Genomic DNA, 20150 nt, shown 5'->3' with positions numbered 1-20150 from the left:
TAATGCTGATCTAGCTAATTACAAAAACATTGGACACGATGGACAATGTTTTGGTTCTTAAGACGACTGTCCAATTAGAAAGCAGAATGAGCTGCACGAGCCTCTCAGTTGGGTTGCCAGTTTCGATACTGAAATCCAGCTCGCTTAAACCTAAAAGGACGAGGAAAAGTTGTATGTCTTCGAGCTGCAGCTTAAGGCAGTAGCAGCACAGGTTCAGTTGTGGTTCAGTTGTGATTGTAATACCTTTTTTTAACTGTACTTTTTTAACTGTAAGAGCGCAGGCTACATATAGTTCCTTTAAGCACTGGGTACAGTACCATGGTTTGGAAAAAAAAATCTGATAGCTACAACAACAACAACAACAACAACAACAATAATAATAATAATAATAATAATAATAATAATAATAATAATAATAATAATAATAATAATAATAATAGCTCTCGATTTACCGGTCAATCTACGTTCCTACCCTCACCTATGGTCATGAGCTTTGGGTAATGACCGAAAGGACAAGATCGCGGATACAAGCGGCTGAAATGGGCTTCCTCCGCAGAGTGGCCGGGCGCACCCTTAGGGATAGGGTGAGGAGCTCGGTCACACGGGAGGAGCTCGGAGTAGAGCCGCTGCTCCTACACGTTGAGAGGAACCAGCTGAGGTGGCTCGGGCATCTGCTCAGGATGCCTCCTGGACGCCTCCCTAGGGAGGTGTTCTGGGCATGTCCCACCGGGAGGAGGCCCCGGGGAAGACCCAGGACACGCTGGAGGGACTATGTCTCTCGGCTGGCCTGGGAACGCCTTGGGGTCCCACCGGAGGAGCTGGAGGACGTGTCCGGGGTGAGGGAAGTCTGGGAGTCCCTGCTTAGACTGCTGCCCCCGCGACCCGGCCCCGGATAAGCGGAAGAAAATGGATGGATGGATGGATGGATAATAATAATAATAATAATAATAATAATAATAATAATAATAATAGTTTGTATTATTGTAATATTGTGCTGGCAGAAAAACTATGGGCTTTGTAGGATGATATGGTTGTACGGATCTGGCAACACATCGGAGAATATTGCGCACACTTGTCTCTCAAACACGCTTCGAACATTCAATGAGTTTCTGCTTGAATCACACATTTTCTCTGTGATTGTGAGACTCTGGCGGCGGGAGGAGATGCGGCGGCTCGGCTCGGTGCAGCACAAGGTTCCGTGTATTTTTACCACGGAGGTTTGGGAAGAACCGTCTCGAAAACGCGACTGTCAGGTGAGCGCTAATGCTAATGCTAACAGAGGATGCTAACGGATGCTAATGATGCTAAAGGCTAAAAACACTGCGCCTTGATGCTACGCGTCTCTGATCTCAAACAGTTTTGTGACTTTTTCTGCTTTAACACGCCCTAACTATTGTAAATATTTATTTTATAGATTAACAACAGACCTATGTTGTAGTATGAAAATGAATAAAATAAATTTAATATTTAATTTTGACTATCTGAAGTCCTATAGTTCTATTGTGAGCAGTGCACTCAAAAATATATATGTCAAAATTTCTTATAAAACTGAGCTGCAGAGTTGGCTTAAGAATCCCATGCATTTCAGAACATGTTTTTAGAGGTCTGAACTACAGGGTTAGCTGCTTTTACACAGAATAAGGGGCATTTACTAATGTGCAGAGACATTACATTAGTATCTAAATATACTTTTTTGAAGCCTTTATGATTTATTGATTGCAACCAGTTAAAGTGAATTTTGAATTTGTCAGCCGTATCAGGTCGTTGCCACGGAGACCCTGAATCCTGTTGCCATTGACGCGGATGTGGAATCTGCAATTGCCACAGAGAAAGTGGATGGTACCTGCTGCTACGTCTCCATGTTCAGAGGTCAGTGCCACTGTAAAGTGACAAGTTGACATATTTTGGTTTGGTGGGATAGTACTTTTAGTAAATATTTATCATAGTTTTACATCAGTTAAGTAGGGATGGGACGATATACGATAATATCGTTAATCCCGATAAAAAAGGTCCACAATTAATTGTTCGTGGCATTTTTTTATAATTGCGATCATCGCGCACGATTATAATCGCCTTTACGGCACAACACTGCCTCATGTTTCCAGTTCCAATGCAACGTTTAGATGTTAGTTCTGGTGTTTGCCCACTCTGACATAGCAATGACACTTGTAGCTTCTGTGCTTATCTCTGAACTATATTCTGTCAGATATCAACAATAAACAAAGTCTGATCCGTAATTCTCCACAGGAACGTACCAGTGCGCGCCTCACCCGTGCGCACAGATGAGACGCTAATGTGTGCACATCTTATATTTTTACCTACAATAATGCAAACTGCAGAATAAAACAACAACTTTTAAACAATAGACAAATTAAGTCTAATTCACACAGCTGAACACAAATGTGCCAGAGCGCATGGTCCGAATGTGCACTATATGCACAGAAGCAATGATAACAATTATACACGGTGTATTTTACGTACAATTAAGTCAATAGCAGAATAAACCACACTTACCGATCGAGAACAGCATCCAATCCATCAAAAAATAAGGTCCTTTACTCCTGAGTCCACTGTGGGATCTTTAATCTTTGCCATGAACCGCTCCAGGTCAGAGATGCCTCTAGTTTAACTTGTACAAACATCCACAGTGTTCTCGATCACATCCTCCCTTTGGTTTGTCCGTTTCGTCATGTTTAAAACGCAAAAAAACAGTGCGTAAAATGCGCACACAGTGCGTAAAATACGCACACATTTCTGCATCCACTCGTTTCCCAATTCACCAAAGTGCCTTAATTTAAAAAAATTAAGTGTTCGTCGACGGGCACTTGCGTCACTTCCGGTGCAACAAGGACTGGTCCATTTCGACAGCATGGCATTGAGGAGTACACATTTTCTTCCGGGTACGTCTGTTTACGGAAAACCATGCCATGTGATACATCATCCTGTCTCGCTGCTCATTGGCTGTAAGGGGAAAACGTCACTAAAAGTGAGTGATGTAATTGGTTGATTCTACAAGGGGAAGAGTGGGGCGTAAACTTTCTGTCATCTGTAGAACTGATTCGCTGTCTGCGGCCTCAGTAACCCACAACCTTATTGGCCAACACTGGTGTCAATCACAAGCTAACACGTGTGTTTAGCACTGGGGAACAAAGTTGGCGCTGTCAGAAGTTTATTATGCCTGAAATCGACAAAAGAAAGGCAAAGAAGTGACAGAGCAGATTTCATATTTGGAGTACTTTCCTGCAGCAGATTGGACATGGAGGATCTTATTTTGTGGACATAATTTCTTGACTGGATTATATTCTCTGGACCTTTACGGAACAAATGAGACCAACTTTGTGTGAATATGTTGATGTTTGACAGAACCAGAGCGCTCAATGGTAAGTGAAGTCCAGATTCACACTTTGTGACTTTTCTGTGAAAACGTCTTTCCTGTCAGCACTGTGGTGATTGCAGGTGAAAATGGTTTGCATATCCAGAAAGACGAGCGCCGCAGCTTTCATTTGATGTGTAGATTGTTTGTGTGGGTGACGCAGAAGTGTATGTACATTGCTGTAAAGTTGTAAAGTAGGCTCGGGCCGTCGGAACGTTAACAGGTTAATAATTATCGCGATAATATCGTTAATTGCGATTATTTTGGCCACGATAATCGTGAGTCTAAAATTTAATATCGTCCCATACCTACAGTTAAGTGGCAGTCAGTCATGACATCACAAGGTGGACCAGAACATTTTGAGCTTTGGAGATGTAGACAGACTAATAGTAAAGGGTTGAACAAACATTTGTGAATGAAACAAAACACAACTCCAAGTATGTTTTTGAGGAGGTAGCAACATTATAATATGACCCAAACCTCACAAGAGTGAATTTTGTGTACTATAGGACCTTTAAAATATACTTTAAATTGACCTTTATGAGTCTGAGTGACTTTGTAGTGTATTTGCTTGTGCGCTTGTGCATAACACTTTTTGACAATTCAGTGGTTGGCCTCTGATTTGTAAAGTTTATCTTTGTCTCCTCAGGTGAGCCGTACCTTTGGGCTCGACTGGACCGAAAGCCAAACAAACAGGCGGAGAAGCGATTTAAGAGACACCTGCACCTGCACCGCACTGGCAAAGGTCTGACACAGTTTGAACACTAAGGGGAGGGTTCAACGTAATAGAAATGAATAGATGTTTAGGAGATTAAGAAAGAATGGAGCTATTGATATTTTTCAGTGACATTATTCTGGGGGTGTTCTGCATGTATTTCTATGGTTGAATGTTCAGCAGTTACCATGGTGACAAAGTGCACATATTAGCAAACACAGGTAAAAAAGTTTTAAAATGGTCTGAAAACTTAAAGAAAAAAAAAAACTAAATGCATTTAAACAACAGTTTGAGGAGCCTGTGATCGTTCATGATTCTGTTTAGGAGTTTGATTTTCAACAAAAATGTGACAGTGACTAACTGAAAAACTGTTGGCTAATACTAACTAGCTTATGATTGTAATGTTATTTGAGGGACTTGTTTAAGCACCAATCAGCTCACCTAGTTTAGTTGAGCTGAGTCTTTTCTTTCTGCTCAGATTAAAGTCAAATTTGAGTAACAGCATCAAACAGAGCAGAGCCTCCAGTTAGCAACACACTGCCAAGGAATGTTAATAACATCAGCTGCAAAGTATCAATATATTGCACAAGTAATAGTCTATACATTGTAGCATGTTTTTTTTTTTTAAAGAAACAAAATCATCTTTACATCAGTGAGCAGGGCAGTTTTTGGCAGTTTGAGAAATCAAGAAAATAAAAGTGCTGTCACGTATTTTAATGTGTTGAATCCTATCTAAAGCCTTGTTTACAGTGTGGTTGCTTGGTAACAGAAGTTTAAAATAAACAACAAAATTATGAAATTTGAGAAGTTTGTCTTTTGCTATTTTTGTATTTCACAAAGTTCAAATCTGTCAACTTCAGTTCTAGTCAGATCGCTGGTGGCCACTGCCTTATATCTATCTGAGGGGAGGGGCGAACCACACTGAAACTGTAAACAGCTGAAGAAGCGGCTTGGATGAGCAGGGAAACGTCTTCACTCCTACAACGATTTGTCCAGTTGACAGATTTGAACTTCGTCTTTTGCTGTGGATCAGACCTGGATGACTGAGGGTCTACACGGATGAAATACAAAAATGTTTGGCAATATATACCATGACTGCAGTCTGCTAGCCTGGCAGATCCAGACTGATATCTGTGTCTATTTTTCATACAAAGAGATATGAGCCTGGTCACAACTCCCTCTGTTGCACCTAGAGTCAAGACCAAATATGGCCATCCAATTAGATTTGTTTATTTCTCACGTGAACTGACTCATGTGAAGTACCTTGTGATATTTTATTCCTTTTTTCCCCGTTAGCAGCCATATTTGTTTTGATACAGCGCACCATGTGTGTCCCTGATGGCTAATCCATCTGTCAATCATGCCCATCTGAACTCTGGGAGATTCATCATGTCTATCCTGGATCCCAGGCCATCACTGTGCAGCATCTAAACAAAACTTTAAAAGAATAAACATTTCAGTACATACATGTAAAATGAAAACAAAAGGACAAAATGTCTACAGATAGTTTAGTCACAGCCCTATTGTTTGATGTCTAATGTTCTGGTGCAGGTTTCTTGTGGAATGTGGAAGAGGACTTTAAATCTGTCCCTGAGGCTTGGATCCCGGCTCATGGGGTAAAACATGTGAACGATCAGCCTGTGCCAGATGAGAACGGACACATCCCAGGTACAAAACATCAGAGCACCTTTAACAACAACAACAACAACAACAACTTTATTCACTACACCAGGTCCTACAGTATGAATCAAAAATGGATACAAAGCCCAATGTCTTCTCTGTCAGTATAAATAAACAAAAGTGGTGCTTTTATTCAACCCCAAAGACGTGATGTCGTCAGCTGAAATGAGTTTGTGGAGCCAGTGCCAAACAGTTATTTCAAAAACAGTGAATCATCCTTAAGGTTATATAGGCCCCTGCGTAACATCTGAAATTATGACATTTCCTAGAGCATGAAAAGAACCTGTTTTTCCCTCTCTGCTCAGGCTGGGTTCCCGTGGACAGAGACAGTAAACAGTACTGCTGGCACTCCTCTGTGGTGGACTATGAGCTCGGAGCCGCTCTGGTCCTCAGACCCACATCCCATAACAACAACCACAACAACTGCAACGGCCACTTTGACCAGCAGGAGGGGCAGCAGAGGGGGGCACTGGAGATAACTGTTGTTCCTTTAAATGAACTGATGGAGCAGACTCTAGAGCTGATTGGGACCAACGTCAACGGGAATCCATACGGTAATAATGGTTTTCAGTTGGGGTCAGTGGTGGAAAGTCAGATCTTGAGGGATGGAACTGATCACATAGCTCTGGTTGCCATGGTAATGTGTTAACATCTATAGCTATGAACAGGCCTAAACTCTTTTTTTGGAGCTTTCTGCCATGTTATAACGTTGTTCTCTCATCTAAAACATGTCTGAAGAGGCTTTAGATGTCACCCATGCATGTTTGAGTATTTTAGAGATCTCTCCTGGGCCCTATTCAAGCCCTTCTTACGGTTAGCTTTATGATTCAGTACAATGAATCACCCACAAGCCACGTCACCCATGCTCTCACACAACAATTCTGCATAAATATACAAAAAAATTATACAAAACAAAGGACTACAACTTCACAAACCTGATGTGATGTGCAGTAGATTCCAGCTCCAACAGATGAATGCTGTCGTTGTGTCCTTTGGCAAGACACTCGCCCCCAGTGTCTACATACACTGGAGTATGAATGTGTGTATGAATGGGTTAGTGGTTTGTTGATGTAAAGCTCTTTGAGTGACTTAAAGGTGGAACAGCGCTATATAAAAATGTGATCATTTACTATTTAGGTGCTCTCCCTCTGAGCCTGTGCAGTCCATAAATCGTCCCTAGACTTGAGAAATTCTGCCATCAAACTGCACTCAAAGTCTGTGTTTATATTAGCATTCTCTTTGCTCTTTCACAGGAGAAATCCAGGTACCCCAGTTTTGTTCCTCCTAATCCTGATTGTTGCCTTGTGTCCTGTAGGCTTGGGCTGTAAGAAGCGCCCGGTGCACTGCCTGGTGTCTCACGGCTCTCTGCCCCTCGCCAACCCTCCACCGCTGGACTTCAACAAACTCCGGTCCTGGTTCCAGAGGCCGGAGGGGCGAGTTGAGGGGATCGTCTGGCATTGCAGCAACGGAACTCTGCTCAAGGTGAAGCCAGCTTTATAATGTACTATTTATTTACTATTCAAGATGTAACCGATATTCTTTCTGCTCTGCCCCAGTCTGTGTGCCACTTGTCAGTCCTAGTTTGGTCCAAAAGACAGATCTGATGCACTCAGGACAGACTTGTGGGAGTTTGTATCCCAGATAAATACATTTTATTTTTACAAAAACAATAAGTAAATTTGTAAACTTGAATATAACTTGACATACATTTGGTTCTGGCAATAGATTTTAAAAGCTTAATATCGGTATAGGCAAATATCGGTTATTGGTTACAAATCATAGACTGTATAAAGAAGTGGACTAAGTGATTGTGACCCACAGCGTTCAGCTCCAGTCAAATGAAGCTCATCGAGGCCTGAGCAGTTATAGGGGCCAAGTTGGAGCCGAATTGGATTTCCGACCATGAGTAACATAGCAACCAAAGAGCCAATATGGAGCGAGGCTGTTGAGACCCACATCGCTAGTTTAGCAGGGAATGAGAACTTAGCAACACTGTCAATCAAACCTGTTACTAATGTTATTGGGAAAGATCTCGGGGAAAGAAGGCGCCTGATTTGTTTGTTATTAATGTTCAAATCTGGATTCATGGACAAAATAGTGAAATAAGGATCAAGTAGAGCTAATTTGAATATTTTAAGACCAAAATGATGAGTCTGACAGCAGCAGTTACAGAGAGAGAAGCCACAATGAATCGGAGCCAGAGCTGTTGGATCTGAAAGCGCACCCTTGATCCCTTCCTATTTGGAATGTTGGTGTGTATGGCCACAGCAGCAGGTCAAATATTGGGCATCAGCATCGTCCTTAAGCGGGAGACGAGCCAGACTCTTTAAAAATAGAATTATTTTAATCAGTACTTGTATTCCTAATTTATTTTTCTCTTTCTCAGCTGCACCGGCATCATGTGGGGCTACCGTGGCCTGACGGGGACACTCTCCTCTCCTCTCGCTCTATGGTGGTTCATGTCAACGCCGCGGTGAACAAGTACAACGACTTTAAAGATTTATTCACGTCTTTCTCCAAACTCAACGGGCACAAGTTTGACAGACTCCAGGACCTGGTGTTTGAGAGTTAGACAAAACAGGACGAGTGTGGACCAAAAGATTTACCTCAAATGAATAAAACATTTCCATTTTGTTTTTTGGGGCTGTAGTTGACGAAAGACACATTCTGCCCGTTTTTTTTACTAAAAACAGGGCGTGGCAAAACGATTACATATCTCTGTGTATCTGACCCAAACTGCACTCACAAGACTACACCTGCAGGGGGAGTTCATACAAAAACTACTATTCATGCAGAAAAAAGTGCTAGAAAACAATGTATTTGTATAAAGACAAATACAAAATAATACTAAATCTTCAGCTAACTCCCGCCCTCACCTCCTTTCTGCTGTTGTCCCATAGAAATACTTATGATCTAATTAAAATGATTAGACAAATTTTGCTCTATTAAAACGCCATTGATTAAACTAAATCACTAAAGCCCTAGTTTTGTTCTAAATGTGATTGAAATGTGCAAAGACTTTGAAGCACATTTGTAACAACATTAATCTTATATTTTCAAGTCAAACACCTAAACTCCACCCACAACCACATTTCAAATAGAGCTGCTTCACGGGGCAGTACCTGGAGGACTAAACGGGAGAGTGAGGGGTGGAGGAGGGACGGGGTCTGCAGGTATAAGGAACAGTGTGTGACCTATTTTGCACTAAAGTCCCCAAAAAATGACTAGGAACAGTAGATAATGCTGTTACAACACCACATAAACAGTGTAGTAGCAAATGAGTGGATTTATTTATTTTTAGCTCCGCTTTAAAATCCTGAATGGTCGTATTTTTAGTAGTACAGAATGCATTTGTTTACATTCTCTGTAATTTGAAGTTGACAAAATAGTGAAAGTTGCCATTTCATTTTCATTTGCTTTGAGATAATTTTGACTTTTCTACGGGCCCGTCACAAGAACACAGTTTGAAGATTGATACATCGCTGCAGAGGAATATCATGATGCACAATTATATTAAAACTACTTTATGCCACTGATAAAAGAAGAAGAAGAATCCCAGTGAACCCTTTTTTTTTTTTTTTAATAAACTGTCAAAGGCCTGAGTTGCAACAAAATGAGCAGAGTGAACCAACAATTAGCCACAAAAGTCACTTATTCAACCCTCTACAGCTCAAATCTTATTGTGCTACAGCTAAAATAACAAAAATCTCCCCATTATTGCAAAGAAAATGTGCACAAGATGAGAATTTAGCCCAAAAATATGTTGTTCCAGCTTTCATATACTGAACAATACGTTGATCTAGTTCTCGTGATGGGCCCCCTTAGTGCTGTCCTAACATTCAAGTGGTTGGACTGTTTTTTTAAATGTTCTGGTTTAAATTTTGTAAAATCATACAAATAAAATTAATGTTTACAAAGCTGTCTTGTTATGTTTATAGAACAATTTGCTGTAAATACTCGTTAAACACAATTATGAAATAAAGACTGAATCTAACTTGAAAGACTTTTATTTACAAGTTAATATAATATATTTAATGAACACATTTACACATTCGCAAAACTTTCTACAAAATAAAAATATTCAAGATGTCAGAGAAATGACTAAACATTTTCATTGATACTTTGCAGCTGATGTCATTAGGATTCCCTAGCAACGTGATGCTAACTGTAGGCACTGCTCGGTCTTAAGCTCTGTTAGACTTTAATAAACAACCTGACCATAAAGAACTGACTGAGCTGAACTACGACCGGTGAGCTCATTTGTGCAGTAGAACAAGTCTCAATAACATAAGCTAGCATTAGCCAAAAGTTTCTCTCTCTCAAAGTCTCTCACCTTTTTGTTGAAAATCAAATTCCTAAATCCATTTTGTACTTTTTCTTGAGTTTTCAGACCATCTTAAAACTTTTTTGTCAGTGTTTGCTAGTGTGTTCATTGTGTCACTATAGTAACTGCAGAGCGTTCCACCATAGAGATACATGTAGAACACTCCCAGTGCGATGTCAGTGCAAAGTATCAACTGAAGTAATTTAAGAACAGGTTTATGACTTAAAACAAAAACAAACCTCATACAGTAGTTTCATTAGCATTAAACATATTGCCATTATACTCACCAACAACATATTTTTGGTGAGTATAACATTTTCAAAACAATAAAAGGTACCATGGTGATCTAAATATGTTATGTCTTAGTAGTTAATACCCCATAGACGTGTAATACCCCCTCTTTAATGCCATAAAGTGGAAAATTCCAGGTAAGGCAATAACTTCCTAATGAAAACTGAACCAGAACCTGAAGAATTATAGTTGTTCCCATGGTTAACTCCCTAGCAGTGACGTTGTTGCTATGGTTTCCTCCCTAGCTGATGGACACGTTGGGCAAGTCGGCGCCAAATTGCTGACACACTTTCTTGAGCTGTTCCTCCAGTAGGATGTTCTTCTTGAGTTCCACATTGTAGTTGTATTTTAAGTCCTCGATCTCTTCGAAAAACGCGGGGTCAAAGGTCGCCAGCTCGTTCCTCAGCTTCTGCACCTCCGTCTGCAGCTGTGCACGCTCCGACTCGGAACGCTCCAGACGGGATTCCAACTTCAACAATTCTGAGGAAAAGACAGACAAGGGTGAGCTGAAGATAGATATTTGTGCCATATCGTTCAGCCTTTACTTTACAGTGACATTATGCTGGGAGTGTTCTATTTTTGTGATTGCAATTTCGATTTTATTGTAATTAATCTCGCAGGCCTAGTTTAAGATTAGGACTGACATGAGATGATACAAATTCTGGGGTTTTAGACATTATCCATCCATCCATCAAAATGAAGAATGAGTTGCACTGTTGGCATAGCGATTAACAATTCAGAACAAAATACTGTCTCTTTTGAATGGTAAAAAGTCACCTACTTAAACCCACAAATAGGTTTATGGTTAATATCTCTGTGCCAGTTTTTGTTTCATGTGGATAGGCCCAGTGATTACAAAGTTCAGCGTCTTCTCTGTCATTTTAAATAAACAAAAGTCACACGATTCAGAAAGCAGAGCCATTATTCAGCCCCAAAGGCACAAGTGTTGTCAGCTGAAAGGACTTTAAGCCATAAGATTAAAATGACAGGTTTGTGGAGCTGATCCTAAACTAATAATGAAAAGGTTCAACATTTGTGGAGCAGAAGTTTGGAGAGTTCCTTCAAAAACAGTGAATGTCCCATAGAAACAGGCCCCGCCCTCCGTCTGAAACTGACACTTAAAATGACCCATGTATGAATTAGTGCATTATAAAAATATTCTGACCGTCTTTGGTGGATTTCTCCGTTTCCTTCTTGTCACTTGAGATCTGTTGTTTCAGTTCAGAAATCTCATTTTGCAGCTCAGAGTTTATTAACCTAAAAATACACAAATGATACGTGTGTAAGTCCTGAGGATAATGCACATTTCATACAACAGTAAACACAAGTGCAGACCTGAGAGCCTGAAACTCCTTCATGAGTCCAGAGTCGCTCTTTGCTCCAGAGGGAAAACTCTTCAACAGCTCCACCTGCAGCACAGGCAGGGAACATTTATACACATGACAAACATTTATTAAAATGTAACAATAACAGGAGTATCAAGGTTGACACGTAAAATAAACTTCTGGATAAATGTTCGTTGCGCATAAATCGTCTGGGGGGGGTTCTGTTTTAGAGCCAGACTGTAATATATAAATGAGCAGAGCTAACCTGATAGCTGATATGTTCCAAATAGGAAGTGAGCATGGACACTGGCAAACCGTCGCCCCTCTCTCTGTAACTGCTGCTGTCTGGCTCGTCATTTTGGTGTTAAAATGTTTGTATTGATCGGCGCAACATGATCTTGGTGTTTTTATGCAGCGATTTTGTGCATAAATCAAGATATGAAGATCAATAAGAGACAAATCAGGGCCTTCTTTCCTGAGGTCGCCCCCGCTAGCGATAGCAACAGGTTTGATTGATGCTTCCTTCTAAACTAGCCGACGTGGGCAGGAGGAGGCGTTACCTTCAACAGCCTAGCGCCGGATTGGCTTTTTGGTTGCTATGATACTATCGGTCAGTACTCAGCTCCATATTGGCCCCTGCTCACCTCGATGGGCTTCATTTGACTGGACACTATGGGTGACGTTACACTCACTCAGTCCACTTCTTCATACAGTCTATGTTTAGAACTCAGAAACAGTTCCTGAAAATTTTAACTTTTCTTCATAAACTGCCACTTGACTGATGAGCTTGAAGTAAAAATATCTTACATTTGTATTGTACTTTACAGCCTCTCAGAGCTAACTAAAGCCATAGTTCAATCGCTCCATAGTCTGCAGTGGTTTAATACTTCTGTAGCCACACCTGCCCTGGGACAGACTGACAGAAGCAAATCAATCATGTATTAACTAATTATTTTTAACCAAGATGAGCGACTCGTGAGGATCATTCTGCTTTCTGATTGAATAATCGTTTTGAGAACAAAATATACATTTTTCATTTCACAGACCAAAATCCAGATAGAACCATATATTTAACCATTTATATTTGGGCCTCCTGTTACTATAAGGCTTATAAATATGATATGGGTGGTTATATGGGTTATATGGGTTTGGGAGTGTATTTAGGCTCAGACCTGGTCCTCCAGTCTCCTCACATGTCTCTGCGTCTCCTCCTCGCGCTCCTTAGACTCTTTCACTTTCACTTTAAGTTCAGACAAAACGGCCGACTTCTCCGATAACTCCTTCTCCAGCTCCTGCATCTTTTTCTCAAACATCCTGAGCAAAATGAGATGAAAATAGAGATTTTTTTTCCAAGAAAGAAAATTTAAGGCATCAACTATGAGACTAGATGTACAAGAACAGATGTCAAATTATGAATATAGCACTGAATATTTTAAATAAAAAAAATGTGTTTATAAATGTGGGTGCATTGTTTAAACTAATAAGGAATATTTCAAAACATTTGCAGATCTTGGTCCCATAGAAATCAGCTATTTAAATACACTACTATACCCCCCTCTACTGGTCAAAGGAGGCCTATTACAACAGTAATGTTTGCATAACTAAGATGAGACAGATCAGGACTTCACACATAAACCTTGAAACTATTTCTAATGCAATGTGGCATTAAGTCCAATTTGGTTCTGCTCTGGTCCTGGTTTAGTCCTGGTCCAGTCCTGGTTCAGTGCTAGTCCAGTGCTGATCCAGTCCTAGTCTAGTCCTGCTTTACATCTAGTTGAGTCCTGGTCCAATCCTGGTTAAGTCCTAGTTTATTCCTAATTTAGTCTTGGACCAGTCGTAGTTTAGTCCTGGTTTAGTCTTGGTTAAGTCCTAGTTTACTCCTGGGTTAGTCCTGGTCTAGAGTGTCACAGACCTGTTGAGGACTGAAGTCTTGGTCTTGCCCTGGTCTCCTTCGGCTAATGTCCGGTTCAGGGCGGATCTCAGCCTGGTTTTGGTCTCCTCCAGATCCGACTCCAGTCTCTCTACCGTCACCTCCAAAGTTTTCTGTGTCGCTCTCAGACGCTCGGACGCCTCTGCCTCCTGAAAAATCATTAAAAAAAATTAAAACTAAAAAATTAACAAAATTACAATTAAAATTTAAATTGTCGCCTTGGGGAAATTACAAATGTTTGTTTTTGTAATATACTGTACTCAGATGGGTAGTACTGGAGTAACTTTGAACTAAATTTCACTTCTTAGAATATATTACTCAAGTAGAAGTCAAAGTATTAGGTCTGATAATTACTCTAACAGTGTAACAGTACTCTTAAGTTGTGGTTCCTCTTCCCACTATGAGTAAGTTTAAAAGTGACAAAAGCTTTATGTTACAATATGAAATGATTTGAATATTTGTGTTTCTTTCAGCTCCTTCAGAAAGGATTTAGTTTGTCTCTTTTTTACCAGCTCTTGTGCATCATTTAACGTTTTGTAAAATTACATACATTTCAAATTATAAATCGGTCTAGACAGTACTCTTACTTGAATAATAATTTCTCCAAACACTATTTTCTCTTTTGGCTTCTACTTTACCCACCTCTGATTGTTATCACATAGCTGATTTTATTTTTTGACAAATATGAGAAAATTAGCAATTTTCCTTTCTGAGCCCGAGAGATTAATCAATTAATTAATAAAACAAACAAAATACATAAACAGGTGTAGTACCCTCTTGTTCTCTCTCCTGAGTCGTTCGTTCTCCATGACAATCTTCTCCAGGCCTTTGGTTTTAGCCTCGAGTTTAGACACGAGCTGAGCTTCACTGTCGGCCCTCTGCTTCTCACACTCCTCCTGAAAATAACAACATAGACATCAGGGAATCTGAGTCAGAAATGTATCAAATTAAAGATTATGCTGAGCTCTCCACTGGCAAAAAAAATGAAGTAGTAAAAAATAAATAAATAAATAAAACCCTAAACATACATTATTACTGTGAGTGGGGCCGCAGGTGTAGAGTGTAGTGTTTATGGTTTAGGGGTTTGGGTTTCTTTATCTTTAGATACAATCTTTATTTAGGGGTTAGGGTGTAGGGTTTAGGGGGTGGGGCATAGGGTTTAGTGAGTAGGGTGTAGGGTTTAGTGAGTAGGGTTTAGGGAGTAGGGCGTAGGGTTTAGGGAGTAGGGCGCAGGGTTTAGTGAGTAGGGTGTAGGGTTTAGTGAGTAGGGTGTAGGGTTTAGTGAGTAGGGTGTAGAGTTTAGGGAGTAGGGTGTAGAGTTTAGGGAGTAGGGCGTAGGGTTTAGGGAGTAGGGTGTAGGGTTTAGGGAGTAGGGTGTAGGGTGTAGGGTTTAGGGGGTAAGGCGTAGGGTTTAGAATTTCAAGTATAGGGCTTAAGGGTTAGGGCTTAGAGTATAAGGTTTAGGGGGTAGGGCGTAGGATGTAGGGGTTAAGGTTTAGGACATAGGGCTTAGTGTAGAACTTGGAGCACAGGGTTTAGGGCATAAGGTTTAGGGCATAAGGTTTAGGGCATAAGGTTTAGGGCATAGGGCTATGGCATAGATTGCTTCTACCCCATCTCTGAACATGATGCCCAAAGTTCAGAGTTTTTGGACTGGACTGCTCTTTTTCGGGCCAGGTTGTCTTTTTATAAATCACAAACTTAAAGTGTTGGTGTTATGTATGTGATAATGACATACTTTGAAACATTACTTAGAAAATATAACAAGCATGGACGACCTTTCAGAAAAGTTCCATAGTACACCTTTAAGCTTTTGTGGATTTTTCAATTTGTGATTTCTTTCCCAAAAACAGTGATTCTCAGAGGCCCCATCTAGAACTGTAACACTGAGCTCTAGAATGACGTTAGGGCTGAACGTTTTGGGACAAATATCAAATTTGCGATTGTTATGATAAGCTAATACAAGAATCACATCTGAGAACATGTTTGCACAGAGTTAACAGTTTTTTTTATGTAGAATAAGACAGGAGATTTTGTTATTTGTGGGAGAAATTATGGTACTTCAAAAACTGCGATAAGCCTTACAGCCCTAAATGAAATATTATTCTCATATTAGTAAATAGTTCCACACCTTGAGTTTGTGGCACTGTTTTTCCAGCGCTCTGATCTTGTTCTGGTCTGATTCAGATGAAGACGAGTTTTTCTTTAAGTTCTCGTTCTCTCTCTGAACTCGCTCCACGACTTTCTTCATCAAACCGATCGTCTTCTCCAACTCAGGGACCGTTTTACCGCTCGATCCGCCACCCTGAGAAACCAAAACACAACATTTCTTTAAAGTGCATATGACGGGTTTTCATGTTTTTTTCCTGTTCTGACTTGGTTTGGAGGGATTGTTCCTGTAGTAAACATTTATCATAGTTTTGCATCAGTTAAGTGGCAGTTTGAGAGGTACAAAAATAAAGGAAGTAGTGTGAGTTCTAAAAGAGAGTCCTTCTACTTATGTCATTATGTCATCAACAGATTTAACACAGATTTAACAAAATAAAAGCTCTGTTATCAACTTTTATTAGTCTAATCATAACTATTGCGTAATTTAGACAAATCCTTGTTTAATTTTTGTATAGACTTGGTTTGGTCCTGTTAAAGTCCAGGTTTAGTTCTGGTTTAGTCCAGGTTTAACTCCAGGTCTTGATATTATTGATATGTTTATGCAAGCGAGAATGTACCAGGAGAATACATGTGATCCGATGTAATTTTTTTCCCCCTACCAGGTTGATTTAAAATGTCAAGTTTATTTTGAATAAAATTCTACAGATTTAAACAGGATCTGTTTATTTTAGATTTTAATATTATCAAGGTGCCACTGTGAAATAAGTAGTTATGAATATTGTTTAGGGTGTAGGGCTTAGGGTGTAGGTTTGGAGTTGGTTTTAAAAAATTATTAAGACTTTATTTATTTATTTATTTATTTATTTATTTATTTATTTATTTGTCTATGTATGTATTTATTTATTTATGTATTCATTCATTCATTTTATTCCCTCTGGGTTTTGTTGGACAGAGCTGATTTAAGTATGAAATGGGGGTGAAGAGTAAGGTGAGACTTTCAGTAAATTGTCAGATCCAGACATCGAAGTACAAGTGAAACTCACTCCTCTGACGTGGGCCAGTCTCTTCTCCACTTCAGCTTTGTCTTTTTTCAGAGCGTTGCACATCTCCTTCAGATATGCCACCTGGTCCTAAAACAACAGGTTTAGTTGTCGTTATGTACTTAGGCACGACACTTAACCCACCTCGTCCCCAGTGTCTGTGTGCACTGGTGTGTGAATGTGTGTGTGTGAATGGGTGAGTGGTTCCTTGATGTAAAGTGCTTTGAATGCCATGAAGGTAGAAAATCTCTGTATAAATGTGACCATAAATGTGACCAGAACTACTGGACACAGAAAACCTAAGGAGTCTAAGTGCAAACTTCTGCTCCACAAATGCTGAACCTTCTCATTATTAGTTTAGGATCGGCGCCACAAACTTGTCATACTTTTGGCTTAAAGTCCTTTCAGCTGACAACGCTCACATCCTTGGGGTTGAATAATCGCACCACTTTCTGAAGCTGTTGCGAAAAAGTCATTTGAGTTTTGTTTATTTAAAGTGACAGAGAAGACACTGAACTTTGTGCCAGTTTTTGTTTCATGTGGACAGGCCCAGTGATTACAGATATTAAACATAAACCAGGTCCACACATCTGCAGTGTGACAGTTACACAGAGAACTCCACCTGAGGATCTGACCTGTCTCCAGCTCAGGTTAAACTGCAGGTAAATATGTTATCATTAAGTATTCTATAAGTGTAAGTACCAGGTTTGCAGCTATAAATACCCAGTTTACTTGTTGCCTTGGGTCAAATAGATTCAGAAGATTACACACATTATGTAAGAGGTCTTTTCACTTTGTCCTTAAACATTTGTGGTTTTCTGATCTAAAGCAGCGCATCACTTCATACTTTATAACATATGGAGGATTAGCACATGTCTCACAGCACATTCATCACGCAGCACTCTTATTTTATTCTTATTTTACTTTGAAGAGACCCGGCACACTTTTTGTGGGTTTTTTGAGGATTTAGTTGGATGTTATAGTGGTATAGGTCCGTACTTTGAGACGAGGGACGTCTTTCTTGGTCTGCTCCACTTGAAACTTCAGCTCCAGGTTCTCAGAGGCCAGTTTGAGGTTTTCTTTGTAGATGTCCTGGTCTCTCTGGGAGGGGGTGCCTGTGCCGCGACCAGAAGTCTGAAAAATAGTAGATATAAAAGTTTTTAAAATGCAGGTTTTCACGTTTTTTCTAATCATGACTTGGTTTGGTGGGATAGCAACTGCGCTAAATATTAATCATAGTATTACATCAGTTAAGTGAGAAGAAAAGTACAAAAATACAGTAAGGAGTGCTGAGTTACTAAATACCTTTATCTATGTCATCCATATGATACTACACATACATATGAACTTCACCAAAATAAAAAAGGCAAGATTTCTATTACAACCTTAAATATAATCAGGTTAACGATGTTTAATTGAAATGAAAAATCCTTTCAGGGAACTGTATTGTCCTGGTCTTATTCAACTGGCATTTCACGTTTTAAATCTAAAAATATTACATATTCAAAAATGTTAAATAATTCAGTATCTATTTTAGAGCATCATTGTAAAAACTAATTGATATTTTGCAGTGACATCATGCTGGGGGTGTTCAACATGTATCTCTATGATGGAATGTTCAGCAGTTACAATGGAGACAAAATGGACACATAAGCAAACACTGTAAAAAAAAATGTTTTAAGAAGAAGAAATGGGCTTAAACAGCACATTTTCAGGAGCCTGTGATCAGTACAAGTGTTCATGGTCCTGTTTAGGAGTTTGATTTTCAGCAAGAAGTGAAAGTGACCAACTGAAAAACTGTTGGCTAATGCTAACTAGCTTTTGACTGTAATTTTATGTGTGAGAGACAAATCAGCTCACCTGTTGTAGTTTAAGCTAAGTTAGTTCTTTCTGGTCAAAACTCAGATTACAGTCTGACAGAGTTTCAGACAGAGCAGTGCCTACAGCTAAAATCACACCCCCAGGGAATGTTGATGACATCAGCTGTAGTATCAATGCTAATCAATGTTAAAACCCGTAATGAAACCAGAACTCATTTGAGCAGGTATTCATACTATGGTTTTGAGAAGTAGGATGACAAAGAAAAAATATTAACTTCTCTTTACTGGATCTTATGTTAATTCCAAATATACTTGTTCCTTTGTTGTACAGAGTTTTTAAATTTCAGTAAAGTGTGGTGGTGTAGCGGAATAAGGCAGCTCAAATGAGGCTCTAATAGCTACAAAAAGAAAATCAATAAATAAGCTCTATTAATGAAGATTAACTACAGACATTTGACCTGCCCCATCTCAGTTTAACACTACAGGGATATATGAGGATGGGAGGGCATGACAAGAAAATATGCAATAACATTTTGGTAAATTATGGGAAATAAAACTTCACCAAAGCAACAACGACAGCAGTATTAAAGGGAAGGATAACTCACGAGGAGCTAAGAAGCCACTGTCCACTACTCTCTGTTGAACTCTCCTCTTTCTACATCACTGCATCTGTACCTTTGAACGCCTAACACCACGTCTGCTGTGATGTCTCCTCTCTCTCTCCCCCCTCTTCTCTTTCTCTCCCTCCTTTCTCTCCTCTTTCTCCTCTCCTCTCGTTTGCAAGTCTTCCAGACCTTCTTCTTGGTCAGCCATTTTGACTTCTCTCTCATCATCTTTCTCTTGTTCCGCTGTTTTTCGTGAGTCCATATCCTCACCTTCCTCGCTCTCCTCTCTTCCCTCTCTCTCTTCTCCTCTCTTTTGTGAGTCTTCCGAGCCTTCTTCTTGGTCGGCCATTTTGTCTTCTCTCCTCCCTCTCTCCTCTTTCTCTTGTTCTTCCTCTGCTTTTTGTGAATCCATGTCTTGCTCACTCTCCTCTCTTCCCTCGCCCTCCTCTTTCTCCTCTCCTCTCTTTTGTGAGTCTTCCGAGCCTTCTTCTTGGTCGGCCATTTTGTCTTCTCTCCTCCCTCTCTCCTCTTTCTCTTGTTCTTCCTCTGCTTTTTGTGAGTCCATGTCTTGCTCACTCTCCTCTCTTCCCTCGCCCTCCTCTTTCTCCTCTCCTCTCTTTTGCGAGTCTTCCAAGCCTTCTTCTTGGTTGGCCATTTTGTCTTCTTCCCTCTCTCTCTCCTCTCTTTCCTCCTTTCTCTCTGTATCCTCATCTTCTGTTCCTGACTCGTCCAAACCATCCTCTTGGTCGGCCATATTGGCTCCTGTTGAGTTTTCTCCCGGGTCTTGTTTGAATTCCTCCATTTTCTCTTCTGCTTTCTCTGTCACCTCATTGTCTTCTTGTATAACTCCCTCATGAAAAAGACATTTATTTTGTTTATTTTGTGTTTTGTAATCATTTTTATGGTCCTCATCTTCCAAATTTGCACTCTTTTGGTTC

General features: G+C 40.0%; 2 protein-coding genes across 2 annotated transcripts in view; one reads left to right on the top strand and one right to left on the bottom strand.

Annotated features, from left to right (window-relative positions):
- The first annotated feature begins 1039 nt into the window (after positions 1-1039).
- On the top strand, positions 1040-9766 carry rlig1 (RNA 5'-phosphate and 3'-OH ligase 1). The gene is made up of 7 exons (XM_033968354.2): positions 1040-1253; positions 1752-1869; positions 4023-4118; positions 5640-5756; positions 6074-6322; positions 7084-7250; positions 8155-9766. The coding sequence occupies exons 1-7, from the start codon at positions 1164-1166 to the stop codon at positions 8338-8340; spliced, it is 1023 nt and encodes a 340-aa protein (XP_033824245.1). The 5' UTR covers positions 1040-1163; the 3' UTR covers positions 8341-9766.
- Positions 9767-10597: 831 nt separating this feature from the next.
- Positions 10598-20150, bottom strand: part of cep290 (centrosomal protein 290) — a 56714-nt gene continuing 47161 nt past the window's right edge. Inside the window, exons 44-52 of the mRNA XM_055222638.1 lie at positions 17787-17921; positions 16791-16877; positions 15770-15943; positions 14412-14534; positions 13621-13787; positions 12881-13022; positions 11719-11792; positions 11549-11640; positions 10598-10863 (exon numbers count right to left, since the gene is read on the bottom strand). Coding sequence (XP_055078613.1) covers positions 10625-10863; positions 11549-11640; positions 11719-11792; positions 12881-13022; positions 13621-13787; positions 14412-14534; positions 15770-15943; positions 16791-16877; positions 17787-17921 — 1233 coding nt within the window. The 3' untranslated portion in view covers positions 10598-10624. The remainder of the gene's footprint in view (positions 10864-11548; positions 11641-11718; positions 11793-12880; positions 13023-13620; positions 13788-14411; positions 14535-15769; positions 15944-16790; positions 16878-17786; positions 17922-20150) is intronic.

This window comes from Periophthalmus magnuspinnatus, chromosome 6, assembly GCF_009829125.3.
Source record: "Periophthalmus magnuspinnatus isolate fPerMag1 chromosome 6, fPerMag1.2.pri, whole genome shotgun sequence".
Taxonomy (NCBI): domain Eukaryota; kingdom Metazoa; phylum Chordata; class Actinopteri; order Gobiiformes; family Gobiidae; genus Periophthalmus; species Periophthalmus magnuspinnatus.
Note: the sequence above shows the minus strand (reverse complement) of the source record. Positions and strands in the feature narration are given on the sequence as shown.

What these genes read in the sequence shown, in the direction of transcription:
- rlig1 (XM_033968354.2), top strand. Translation starts at nt 1,164, where the DNA reads ATGCGGCGGCTCGGCTCGGTGCAGCACAAGGTTCCGTGTATTTTTACC. An exon ending in TGAGAACGGACACATCCCAG is followed by an intron (nt 5,757 to 6,073) that starts GTACAAAACATC and finishes CTCTCTGCTCAG; the next exon opens with GCTGGGTTCCCGTGGACAGA. An exon ending in CGTCAACGGGAATCCATACG is followed by an intron (nt 6,323 to 7,083) that starts GTAATAATGGTT and finishes TGTGTCCTGTAG; the next exon opens with GCTTGGGCTGTAAGAAGCGC.